The sequence below is a fragment of the Tachysurus fulvidraco genome, chromosome 8, assembly GCF_022655615.1.
Source record: "Tachysurus fulvidraco isolate hzauxx_2018 chromosome 8, HZAU_PFXX_2.0, whole genome shotgun sequence".
In the NCBI taxonomy this organism is placed as follows: Eukaryota; Metazoa; Chordata; class Actinopteri; order Siluriformes; family Bagridae; genus Tachysurus; species Tachysurus fulvidraco.
The window spans coordinates 25,298,475-25,311,931 of record NC_062525.1 but is presented as its reverse complement, the minus strand read 5'-3'; the positions used below and the strand labels follow the sequence as shown (position 1 = coordinate 25,311,931).

Here is a 13,457-nt window from a genome sequence, read left to right as displayed (position 1 = left end):
GGACGACATGTGTTTGTGTACCAGTGGTTTTTGAATCTCAAGGGTATCGTGTCAAACATTCGAGAGCACACCTCAGGGCCAGGTAACCTTACAAGCTGAAAAGCCTTTCAGTCTGTTTCCTAGCATCTGTAACGTGGGTCCATCTAGAGCAGTAGCATCGAGAAGGGCTTACAGTCAAGGCCCTGGGTTACTGAACAGAAGGATCAGAAGGTTCAAGTCTCAGCACTTTCTGCCAATGTTGGGCCCTTGAGTAAGTCCCTAATCTCACATAGTCAAACCACAAGCCTGAAAGAAGGTCTGGACTCTAAATCAGCATTTATTAGCACAAGCAGTTAGCTCTTTGACATTATAGCAAAGCATCGTTGAATTCTCAAAGATAATAAATCCAAAAAAAGACAATTCTCAATATATTATAAACTGAATAAATCACTTTCAGGTGTAGTGTTAAAAAAATCTGATTCTTTTTTAATATCACACCACCAGCCTGCTATCGATTATTATCCCTACGCCAGCACCCTCCGTGTGTTTTATTCGCTAGCTCGCTGGATATAGAAGGATATTTGTTCCATGCTCTGTGATGATGTAAGAGCATGCGCATGCCCCAATTACACTTCATCAAACGTTAGCATTTCCATTAAAGAAAGCTTAATTACATCCGACGTTTTTTACATCGCACAGAGTTCGCTCTTTGATATCTGACCTCTTTTCATGGAACTGCTATACTAGGCTACAGTGTACGAGGCTAGATGAATCTACACAGCTGGGGCAATTTTTCCTGAGGCAAAAGAAATGATCAGTTTCAAGGAGATATTTGAATCTGCTCTGATTGATACCTCCTTAAAATCAAGACCCGTAACGGGGCATCATCGATTTAAGATTCTGAAGCTTTAAACTATTTCTGGTTAATGAACGTGCGGATGCCGTGTTTATTCCGAAGATGAATGGAATCCAGCTCAAGTATCCTTGTGAGGAAACAAACTCGAAAGGGAATCTGGTCTTCCCTAAGTGGCAAACAGGTCATCAGGATACACTGTAGAGTGTGTGGTCTGATGTAGGAGAAAGAGTTCTGACTTGAACATACAGTAGCAGCAGTTCTATGTAAATACAAGTCTCTGTGGAATTTAGGTGAAAATATCCAGTGAAGTAAGAAGGTGAGTCATAAGCATGAAGCGGTTTATAGAAATCTTAAGTGATAAGACAAAATGTCACTGTAATTTAAGTGCCATTTATGTGGCTAGACATAAATTCATGCAGATACAAGTCAATAGCATCTGTTCAATTTTATATCAGAACAAGAAACTGATATATAGGGTCTTATGTTGCCTCAGATTCCTGAGTGACATTTGAAGTGGTCTTCTGCTGTTGAAGATCCTCAAAGGCTCAACGGTCTTTGGGTTACTGTTCCGAACGGTCAGAAGGTTCGAGACCAGGCAATGCCGAGCTGCGAACCTCAGACCGTTAGCAGAAGGTCCGTGTACTCTATAGAACAGTGGTCCCCAACCCCGGGCCCAAATGGTACCGGGCCGCCCAAGGAACATTAAATTATTTCCATTTTATTTACTCTCGGGTTTGTGCGACTTTCCATGGACGAGAGGTTAACCGGGAGCTGAGAGACGTCACCTAAAGCCGCACCGATACCGCGCATGCGCAAAATATCGTGATATCGGGCCGGGTTTAGGTGACGTCTGGAGCTGAGCGGCTGCGAGCGGCAGTGGTGTTGTAGCTTTGGTGGAGAGAGAAGGTGTGTATCGCTCTTCTCTCTGTTCACTGGTACTTTGTCATGTTTAACAGTGCTTGGTGTACGTGTATATTGTGTTTGCTCAAATTTAACCCACAAATTAGCAAAAATTAGCACGAAACAGACGTCGTTAGAAAGTTAGAAACTCTGCCGGTGTTCTGGATTAAGGTCATGGTGGAATACCCTGAGATTGTCACCACAGCACTTACATCCCTATCGCCATGTCCGACATGCTATCTGTAAAGAAACAAGCTTAGGGCTCTCATTGGTTTAGCGTTGTAGTGAGTTAAAAAGGCATGTTTAAATACAATTAAAGTAAAATTATTAATTTTAATTTAATTGTATAGCGCCAACCCCACCCCCAGCGGGCCGCGGTAAAATGATCAAACATTGAACGGTCCGTGGTGAAAAAAAAAGCTTGGGGACCGCTGCTCTAGAAGCTTTTCTCGGCAAAGGACCGCCCAGTGGACGTCTGTCTGACATGCAAAGCAACCGATCACTGTTTGTTTTGTTTAGCACCATGTCAGGGGCATGAAAATGTTAAGTCGATGTCACTACAAAAACAGACTGGCGTGAAACACAGATTGTTCATTTAAGAAAATCACACAACTGAATTAGCCTGTAGCATGAACTTCACCTCATTTGGAAAAAAAACAGTGTTTACACAATCCTCATACGGTAATAGTTCGTTGTCACCGTCATCAATGATGGCTTCCTTCTTCCATAAGGGAAGGACGGACATTTAAAAAAGTGACACAAACGTCTCCTGTTAGAATCCAAACTATCAGATATTCATTCATTCATTCATTTCCTACCGCTTATCCGAACTTCTCGGATATCAGGCGTCGTCGGGCATCGAGGCAGGATACACCCTGGACGGAGTGCCAACCCATCACAGGGCACACACACTCTCATTCACTCACACACACACACACACACACACACACACACACACACACACACACACACACACACACACACACACACACACACACACACATACACACACACACACACACACACTACGGACAATTTTCCAGAGATGCCAATCAACCTACCATGCATGTCTTTGGACCGGGGGAGGAAACCGGAGTACCCGGAGGAAACCCCCGAGGCACGGGGAGAACGTGCAAACTCCACACACACAAGGCGGAGGGAATCGAACCCCCGACCCTGGAGGTGTGAGGCGAATGTGCTAACCACTAACTATCAGATAATGTCTGTAAAAACCCTGAAGTGTTTAGCATGCCATACGCATCAGATTTTCAGCCAGTGTTTCTTGGGAGTGAAGTCTGAGGTTGAGACTAACTTCCTAACAAGCTGGGATTTGCTGTGTGTTTTTATACATATGTGACACACAAAGGCTTCTAGCTTCTTCTTCATTTTAGTGTAGATCCTGAGATGTGTTTCTTCTCACCACGACCTCAGTGCCTCTGATATTCCCCCATAAAAAACTGCCACTTCATGAATTCTTTTTTTTGTATTTTTATTAAATATTAAATATTGCCACCTTGGATTTATTGTTGTAGAACATCCAAAAAGAACAAATTCATTTTATTAGAAATCATTGAAGGTATAAACAGTCATTCCTTCAGTTTCTCTTGAATCTGATAAGACAGAAAAACTACAGCTTTATGTTTGAGTTTAAGTAAATATTGTCCGATCTGCGTCGTACACCACTGCATCTAAACAATGGCTCGGTTGCTAAGAACCCGACCCGCTGGGGTTTTCCCTGTTGACGCATTCAAGTCATGTAATCTGAGATACACACTATTAATCTCTAATTCATGAGCAGCAGACTGAAGGCAGAGATATAAAAGATATAAGCTTTGTATATGAGAATAGTTTGAGGATTCACACACAGCTGGGTTATTTATCTCATCCTGAACCTGAGACTAACAGAATGGTTGATTCCAGTTGTGCAGAGATTGCCTCATGCCGGTTGACCCCGATGAAAAGTGGCAGAAATGTTGCAGAGAGAGAAGCAGAGGAGAATGAGAGTGACCTGAAACCAAATTTCTCCATACAGTCCTATGCAGACATTTCTCTATCTTTCTCTCTCTCTCTCTCTCTCTCTCTCTCTCTCTCTCTCTCTCTCTCTCTCTCTCTCTTTATGTGCTTGCTATAAAAGAGCATGTTTATCAAATCATTCAGTGGAGAACAGGTTGAACTTTTGTGCTGCATCATTGCCACACTGCTGTCTGTTCCATCCATCCTATCTTTACATCCAACCATCCATCTAACCATCCATCCAACCATTTATCCAATCATCCATCCATCTAACCATCCATCCAATCATCGATCGATCCATCCATCCATCCATCCATCCATCCTATCTTTCCATCCAATCATCCTTCTAACCATCCATCCATCCATCCATCCATCCATCCATCCATGCATCCAATCATCCATCCATCCATGCATCCAATTATCCATCCATCTAACCATCCATCCAACCATCCATTGAATCATCCATCCAATCATCCATCCATCCATCCATCCATCCATCCATCCATCCTATCTTTCAATCCATCTAACCATTTATCCAATCATCCATCCATCTAACCATCCATCCATCCATCCATCCATCCATCCATCCATCCATCCATCCATCCATCCTATATTTCCATCCAACCATTTATCCATTCATCCATCCATCTAACCATCCATCCAATCATCTATCCTTCCATCCATGCATCCATCCATCCATGCATCTAGTCATCCATCCACCTAACCATCCATCCAACCATCCATTGAACCATCCATCCAATCATCTATCCATCCGTCCATCCATCCATCCATCCATCCATCCATCCATCCATCCATCCATCCATCCTATCTTTCCATCCATCTAACCATTTATCCAATCATCCATCCATGCATCCAATCATCCATCCATCTAACCATCCATCTATTGAACAATCCATCCATCCATCTAATCATCCATCCATCCATCCATCCATCCATCCATCCATCCATCCATCCATCCATCCATCCATCCATCCATCCAGCACTCTGATAATTCAGGATCTGACTGATCATGTCAGGAGCTAGACTGGACTTTAACACGTGTTTATTTGTTCACGTGTTCACGTGTCTTCCCCGTCCTTGTTTATTCCTTCTCGGCCTCAGCACACCCGCCCCGTGTCTAATTGTCCTCCTTATTTATCTGTGCTACGTTGCCTTTGGCAGCATGAATCCTCATCTTTCTTTTATCTCTATAATGTCTTTGTGGTCTGTGTCTTGTTTTTTGAATTTCGGTGTTTTTATCCCCTCGAGTGTTTCCTGGGTTTTGGTTGTGTTATGTTTCTATTTAATAAATCTTGTGTTTGGGTCTGAATATTATTCATAAAGACACCCCCATTTTCTGACAGCTGGATGGTTAAAGGATTCATTCGGTCATATACAGTACATTGGAACCCAAACGGTCTGCTTCCATTTTGTAATTTTGCTAATTTAATACGATATATTTTATTAATTTGGATCACTTGGGGTGGGGATGGTGGCTTAGTGGTTAGCACGTTCGATTAGTGGGGGTTCGATTCCCACCTCCACCTTGTGTGTGTGGAGTTTGCATGTTCTCCCCGTGCCTCGGGGGTTTCCTCCGGGTACTCCGGTTTCCTCCCCCGGTCCAAAAACATGCATGGTAGGTTGATTGGCATGTCTGGAAAATTGTCCGTAGTGTGTGTGTGTGTGTGTGTGTGTGTGTGTGTGTGTGTGTGTGAGTGAATGAGAGTGTGTGTGCCCTGTGATGGGTTGGCACTCCGTCCAGGGTGTATCCTGCCTCGATGCCCGATGATGCCTGAGATAGGCACAGGCTCCCCGTGACCCGAGAAGTACGGATGAATGAATGGATCACTTGGAACTTAGTTGAGCTTGGTGGTCCTGTGGTCCTGAGTAGTCTGAGCTACTGTTTCCACTGCTTGATAGTAACAGCAATAACTTACAAGAGAAATAGGTTCATTTTAACATTTACAGAAATTTCAAGAATCTTTCAGCATCCTTAAAGCACATCCCTCTTGTGCTATAAGAACAGCGTTAACTCGTGCTAGCATGTAGAATGCGGGAAGTAAGCATTCACAAGGTCAACATGTTTTACTGAACACAGTTCCGATGCAGGAATTCGCATGTAATGTTGACCAGACATCGATATTAACTCAAGACAAGAAATCATAATATTACAATCCATAAATAAAGTATAATGGCAGGGCAAAATGACTGAAAACACTAACGTATACTGTGTTTAATGCTTGGTGGAAAAGCCTTAGCTTCCACTGATAGCTTCAAGACACTTTATAAGTAACCCAATGGCTCACAGCGCTCAGGTGGGATTTGGATCTGTTCTTCTATTTTCTAACTCTGGAGCCAATGAAGGTCCACCCACGTGTTCTTCTCATCACTTTGGTGGATGGCAACGATTTCAAGAATTTTTCCAACACATGGCTGCATTCATACTCATATTTAATAATATGGATTTTGCCAGTACAGAGAGAAGACAACTGGTCTAATACCATGAAGTCTAAGTCTAATACCATGATGTCCTCCAAACATTGCGTGTTGTTTTATTACCAAAAATATTCTAGAACTGGAGAGTTCGATCGTGTCCAATCGGATGATTTTGGCTTTCGGTATCCTCAGGTGTGACCTCACCGTGTCCTTCGGGATTAGATCAGACATTACTGTTTCTTTAGTGATGAATATGACTCTAAATACATGGAAAATCCCTTTAACACCATCACAGAAAAAACAACAAAGTTTATACAGAAAAAAAAACTGTGATTCAGCAACAGAGATGACGGCACCGTGTTCTGTAAAATCCAGAACATTATCTATCTATCTATCTATCTATCTATCTATCTATCTATCTATCTATCTATCTATCTATCTATCTATCTATCTATCTATCTACCTACCTACCTACCTACCTACCTACAAGGGTAAAACGTTCATCTCTGTCAGCATGCTGTGTAAAGTCTACCTCTAACAGCTCTATCAGTTCATCAGCCTCAGCTCCATCATTCAAGTTCAGATGTTCAATGGTCATCTTTTGTTTAGAACCCACTTATGCAGCCATCGTTATTATTTATTTACTTTTAGTTTCATGGCATGTATCAGATGCCTTATTCAGAGTGACATATATTTATCTATTTTATACAGCTGAGCAATTTAGGGTTAGGGGCCTTACTCAGGGGCCCAGCAGTGACAGCTTAGTGCAGTGGTCCCCAACACCTGGGCCGCGGACCGGTACCGGTCCGTGGACCAAATGGTACCGGGCCGCCCAAGGAACATTAAATGATCCCCATTTTATTTACTGTGGTGTATTTCTCTCGGGTTTGTGCGACTTTTCATGGACGAGAGGTTAACCGGGAGCTGAGAGACGTCACCTAAAGCCGCACCGATACCGCGCATGCGCAAAATATCGTGATATCGGGCCGGGTTTAGGTGACGTCTGGAGCCGAGCGGCTGCGAGCGGCAGTGGTGTTGTAGCTTTGGTGGAGAGAGAAGGTGTGTATCGCTCTTCTCTCTGTTCACCGGTACTTTGTCATGTTTAACAGTGCTTGGTGTACGTGTATATTGTGTTTGCTCAAATTTAACCCACAAATTAGCAAAAATGAGCACGAAACAGACGTCGTTAGGAAGTTAGAAACTCTGCCGGTGTTCTGGATTAAAGTCATGGTGGAATACCCTGAGATTGTCACCACAGCACTTACATCCCTATCGTCATGTCCGACATGCTATCTGTGTGAAGCGGGGATTTCTGCAGTGACGGCAACCGAAACAAACAACAGAATAAACTGGACATAAGCGACACACTTCGGGTGTCATTGTCTCCTGTTACCCCAGATGGAACCGTCTCGTTGTAAAGAAACAAGCTCAGCGTTCTCATTGGTTTAGCGTTGTAGTGAGTTAAAAAGGCATTACAATTAAATACAATTAAATTAAAATTATTAATTTTTATTTAATTGTATAGCCTTGACGCCCCAACCCCAGCGGGCCGGGGTAAAATGATCAAACATTGACCGGTCTGCGGCGAAAAAAAGGTTGGGGACCACTGGCCTAGTGAACCTGGGATTCGAATTTATTACTTTCCAATTAGTAACCTTAACCACTGAGATATCACTTAGTCAAAGTCAAGGTTGGGACATCCTGAAGTGTTTTATTCCTCTTATACCAGAGCAACATGCTAACGATCCTCTAGACTGTTTTAAAGCTTAACAAATCATCTGAGCAACTGAGGATTAAGGGCCTGGCTCAGGGGTCCAGCATTGGCAGCTTTGTAGACCGGGGATTTGAACTCACAACATTCCACTCAGTACTCCAGCATGCTAACCACCGGGCTATCACATTTAACAGCCATGGAGCTGGACAAACAAATCAGTCATCGTCTCGATCTCTGGATTCAAACCCTACTGAACTCTTGTCTGAATGATAAAAGTTCAGTCTGTCCCAAAAGGTAGAAAGAATAAAACTTCCTCGTGTGATATTGACTCTATCAGCACTCTTCTGTGTGTTATGAGTGAAGATCGATGTGTTTGGACTAATGAAATGAAAGCAGCTGTTGTTCAAGGGCACTTTGAACCTTGTTTAGATTTGATTTCAATCCATCTAATACCATTGAAATCTAATACCATTTCTCAGCTGGTTAACATCGATGAACTCGAACAATTAGTTCGACTTCACGAAAGAAAAAAAAAAAAGTAAAAATTCAAGTGTTTAATCGTTCACTTCAATTAACAGAGAAAGGTCACACTCTTCTCTTTCCTTTTCCTCCTGTCTCTCTGATGGCTGTGTTCCCATATGAAGACTGGCAGTATGAAGGTAAGTCTGTTCTTCTTCCTTCTTTTTCTTTTCTTTTCTTTTCTTTTCTTTTCTTTCCTTTATCTGTCCTGTGAGCGACACGTACTGTACTGTACACCGCCACGATCTTCCCTCCCACACTCGTAGCTCCTCTGTAGATTTGTATAGAAAGTAAGCTAAGCTGCATTACAGTGCTAATACGTTAGCTGAAATGTATTATCGGTGTGTTTTTTCCTCCGTTCCAGACTGCAAGCTCTCCAGATCTGGGCCACCAGCCACCATAGTAGCCATAGATGAAGAGAGTCCTAATGGTAGGTATCGATCCTGTCTTTTCTGCACAAACACAGCACTTCAGTTTGCCGCTGCGACTCCGTCACGGCACTCGATGTTATGAGCGCTTAATTGTTTCGACAGCAAAACAAGTCTGGGGAAAAAATGCATCAGGACAATATTTCTCTTTTTACTCAGTCATCAGGCAAACTCAAGCGAACGGACTGATGATGAACCGTCTAAATAAATCTGATTTATTATTATTATTATTATTATTATTATTATTATTATTATTATTATTATGAACTTATTCGATCTTGGATCAGCCTTGAGAAGTTTCATCGGTAAGTTTATTGAGTTCTAAAAGAAAAAGAAAAACGATTCTTCGTTATCATACTGTAGAATTGTCAAAATCATGATAAAACCTTTCTAATAATCTGCAGTTATTTATTAGAATATATTTCAAGAAATTCAGAATAAAATATTCCCTTGGATTTCTTTTCACAAATCTGTCTATGCTTTGCCCAGACTTGTCTAATTCATATTTATGAATTTAGGAATGTTAAAGATATATGCTGGGGAAAAAAATGAGAGATGTTTCAGTTATGGCAAAGGCAAAGCTCATTTCTTACCTTTCTAGGTATCTGTACTGAGCGCCACAAAGAAGCTTTTTACACCCGGTCACTTCGTGTGTTGTCTCTGATCCGATAGCTATCTGATCTGTTAAAACTGTCCCATTTACCTCAGGCCACATAAACGCGCCTCGGCGAATCGGATATCGATCCGATCTTTCTGCTCCCACCCAATATGCAAATATATTTTACCTCGTTTCCAGGGTAATTGAAATGGAACACGCTTTGGTGTATGCGGTTGCTACGAAAAAACAGAATTTACTGTTTGCATTTACTGTTTCCAGGTTCATCTGAAACGCATCCCAGACCACCTCCTGAAGGGGTTTGAACTATCGGATTTATATCCGTCTCGAAACCGCTTCGAAGGGCATTTAGGGGCTTTTTACACCTGGTAAAAATCCTGGCTATCCGACGGTAAAAAAGACCAGGTCTAAATGCCCTCCGAAACGTTTTGGAGACGGATATAAACCCGATGGTACAAACCCCTTCAGGAGGTGGTCTGGGACGCGTTTCAGATGAAACTGGACAGGTGTAAATGAATGTGGTTGTTCAAGCCACATACGTCAGCGCTATACTCCTCCCAAACGGAACTACGTCACTCACAGGTGATCTTTCACCCAGGCAAATCGGCGGGTCTTAAAACGCGCTGCTGCCGCCAGCGAAAACGCAACAAACAGTAAACGCTGTTTTTTGTAGCATAAACATCGTAATTTGATTGCGTTCTGAAAACCGCGTACCCCAAAGTGTGTTCCATTTCAATTACCCCGGAAATGAGGTAAAATAGATTAGCATTTTGGGTGGGAGTAGAAAGATCGGATCGATATCCGAATTCGCCGAGACACGTTTATGTGGCCTGATGTAAATGGGACAGTTTTAATCAATCAGATAGCTATCGGATCAGAGAAAACACACAAAGTGACCGGGTGTAAAAAGGCGCAAAGACGCTACGAGAGATCCAGAAACTGAACTGCTCTATGAGCCTGACAGGAAAGCAGAGCTGATGTATAGTGTTAGCAAAGGCACTAATAAATGAATCTGGGTTTCGAATGAATCTGGGTGGCGATGGAGGAGAACTGTCTCTCGGTTGACATGCCTGACATTTATAATGCATATTTGTCTGCTTACATTACATTTTTTTTGGCTAAGTGCACTTGTCTAAGTGCTGAATATTAAGGAGAGCATGCTAACGTGTATGTTTCTGTCTCTGTTCTGGCTCCAATAATGTGTATCTGTATTTAGATTTAAACCAAAGAGTGGGTGTGGCCTAAAGCAGAAGAATTTACTTATTTATTCAATTATTTATAATGAAATGTGAACTGGGGGGCACGGTGGCTTAGTGGTTAGCACGTTCACCTCACACCTCCAGGTCTGGGGTTCGATTCCCACCTCCACCTTGTGTGTGTGGAGTTTGCATGTTCTCCCCGTGCCTCGGGGGTTTCCTCCGGGTACTCCGGTTTCCTCCGCCGGTCCAAAGACATGCATGGTAGGTTGATTGGCATCTCTGGAAAATTGTGTGTGAGTGTGTGAGTGAATGAGAGTGTGTGTGTGCTCTGTGATGGGTTGGCACTCCGTCCAGGGTGTATCCTGCCTTGAGAATGAATGAATGAATGAATGAAATGTGAACCAATATGTTGTTTAGAAACACAGAGAAAAAGAAGTATGTGGTCCATAAAACATGATACAGCTTCTTATTGACTGGATCTAGTAAAGTGAGCGTGATGAGCTCATGCAGTATTAAATACTCTCAAGGATGCTGATGTTGATGGAACTAAGTTATAACACGCATGTTAGAACAGTGCGCTGCAACTCTGGTGTGATTCTCAGCTCAGGTGTGAGCCGATTTCATTCAGGGATTTAAAACTACACACACAAAACCTTTCGGACGAAATAAAACGAACCTCGTCAGTGTGAACTGAGTTACTCGGTACAATCGCCTTGAACCGATACATGAATGTTTTCAGTCTGTGTATGAATTCAGTTCCTCACTCAGCTACATCACTCAGGATCAGAACTTTTTTATCGCACATGTGCAGCAATTACCGTTTAGCATTTGCTAACAATTATTTCTAATGAGCTAGTTTAAAGACAAGTATAAACAACCTTGTAGCCTTATTTTAAGCACCACGACCCTCAGCATGCGGCTCTTTCCTCGTCCCATAAGCTTCTTATCAGAAGTATTGAAAGTCAACACCTGCTGCTTGCACCCTACAGAATAAAGTCCTGTTTCCCTGTGAGACTTTCTGGCAAACACATTCTGATTTTATTTAAAGTAATGTATTAATATTTAATTACACATCCCTCAGTACATACAGTATATCTGCATTATATTTAGTCAAGCGATGCAGAAGGCACAGACTCGAACGGTTCACCTTCGGTGTTTACGCTATAAAACGGGTTTAAGACGTGAGCGCGGCCTTAAATATATTCTGTAAATGTCTCATGAAAAGATATTAAAGGGACAAAGAATGAAATGAGCACCGAACCTCACACTGCTGGTAATACAGTATCGTCCTTAACGGACATTGTTACAAAGAGCTTTACAGAATTTATTAATTCAGGATATCAGTTATGCCTGATGAGCAAACCTGAGGTGACGGTCATGAGGAGATGACAATATGAGGAAGAAAACTTGAGAGGAACCAGAGTGAAACCATCCATCATGGAGGTCTCATCCACGATAGTCTCATCTAAGCTCTCCAGGCTGCTCATGTGCTACATCCTCCGCAGTGCTGAGCCGATCCCAAACGATGAGACTCTAACCAGAAGTAGGGCATCAGGATGGATCAAGAACATCCGGAAAACAGAAGCGGTCAGGATCACTGCTATCTCAGGAGGAGCATGTGGAACCCAAGACTAAATTAACATGACACAAGTATCAGATACCATGCTGTATAAGTAAGGAAGGTCCAGATCTTCTCCCAGATGATTCTCCAGCCTTGTTTCCATACATGCGGCTTAATAAGCATTACGTTTTTTTTTCTTGCTTTCAGGAAATAACTGGGTTGTGTTAACACAACTATATTGGTGTGGGAAATTCATTCATTCATTCATTCATCTTCTACCGCTTATCCGAACTTCTCGGGGAGCCTGTGCCTATCTCAGGCGTCATCGGGCATCGAGGCAGGATACACCCTGGACGGAGTGCCAACCCATCACAGGGCACACACACACTCTCATTCACTCACACACTCACACACTACGGACAATTTTCCAGAGATGCCAATCAACCTACCATGCATGTCTTTGGACCGGGGGAGGGAACCGGAGTACCCGGAGGAAACCCCCGAGGCACGGGGAGAACATGCAAACTCCACACACACGAGGCGGAGACGGGAATCGAACCCCGACCTTGGAGGGTATGGGAAATTAAGTTAAAGCTAAATTTAGGCAGACAAACACTAATATATCATCCAATCAGTGCATATAATGTTCAGACATTTATTATGCAAATTCTGACGTTTCGACTTGATATATATTCAGAAATCTTTGATGATAAATTCCCCATCGTTTAGTCGGTCCGACGACATTAGATGCTGAAGGAGTTCCAACACAACACAAAGGGCACCTTGTCACATTCGATACCTTCATGTGAGCGGGTTGTATCAGGTTTTTGTGTGTGTGTGTGTGTGTGTGTGTGTGTTTATTCAGGTAGTGAATGTGGATATTAAGAGGAGTGGACTGTCGAGACGTGTCACCGTGGGTCTGCGGCTCGGCTAATAACAGACACTAAACATTACAGGTCACAGGCAGGTCAGGAACAGGAAACAGACAAGAAACTGGGATCAGAAAATAAAAATAAATAAAAATCACAGCAAGCTCAGAGACGCCACGGTCAACAACACGGGACAAACACTTCACCAAGAAGATACCCGACATTAGGGTTCGAATAAGAACGTGAATCGAGCTCGATACTGAAAACAATCATGAAACGTGACTGAAACAGGAAATGACACAACGAGGATGAAACACTACGGAGTGCACGATTGGATTGGCAGCACATTGGGGGATGTGGTAGCCTA

At 42.7% G+C, this 13,457-nt stretch overlaps 1 protein-coding gene across 4 annotated transcripts in view; it reads left to right on the top strand.

Annotated features, from left to right (window-relative positions):
- Window positions 1-13,457, top strand: part of pcdh15b (protocadherin-related 15b) — a 199,087-nt gene that overhangs the window by 27,294 nt on the left and 158,336 nt on the right. For 3 of the 4 annotated variants that reach the window (XM_047817912.1, XM_047817911.1, XM_047817909.1), the window contains exons 3-4: window positions 8,543-8,557; window positions 8,782-8,847. In XM_047817912.1, coding sequence (XP_047673868.1) covers window positions 8,543-8,557; window positions 8,782-8,847 — 81 coding nt within the window. The remainder of the gene's footprint in view (window positions 1-8,542; window positions 8,558-8,781; window positions 8,848-13,457) is intronic. The other variant, XM_047817910.1, reaches the window with a different exon arrangement.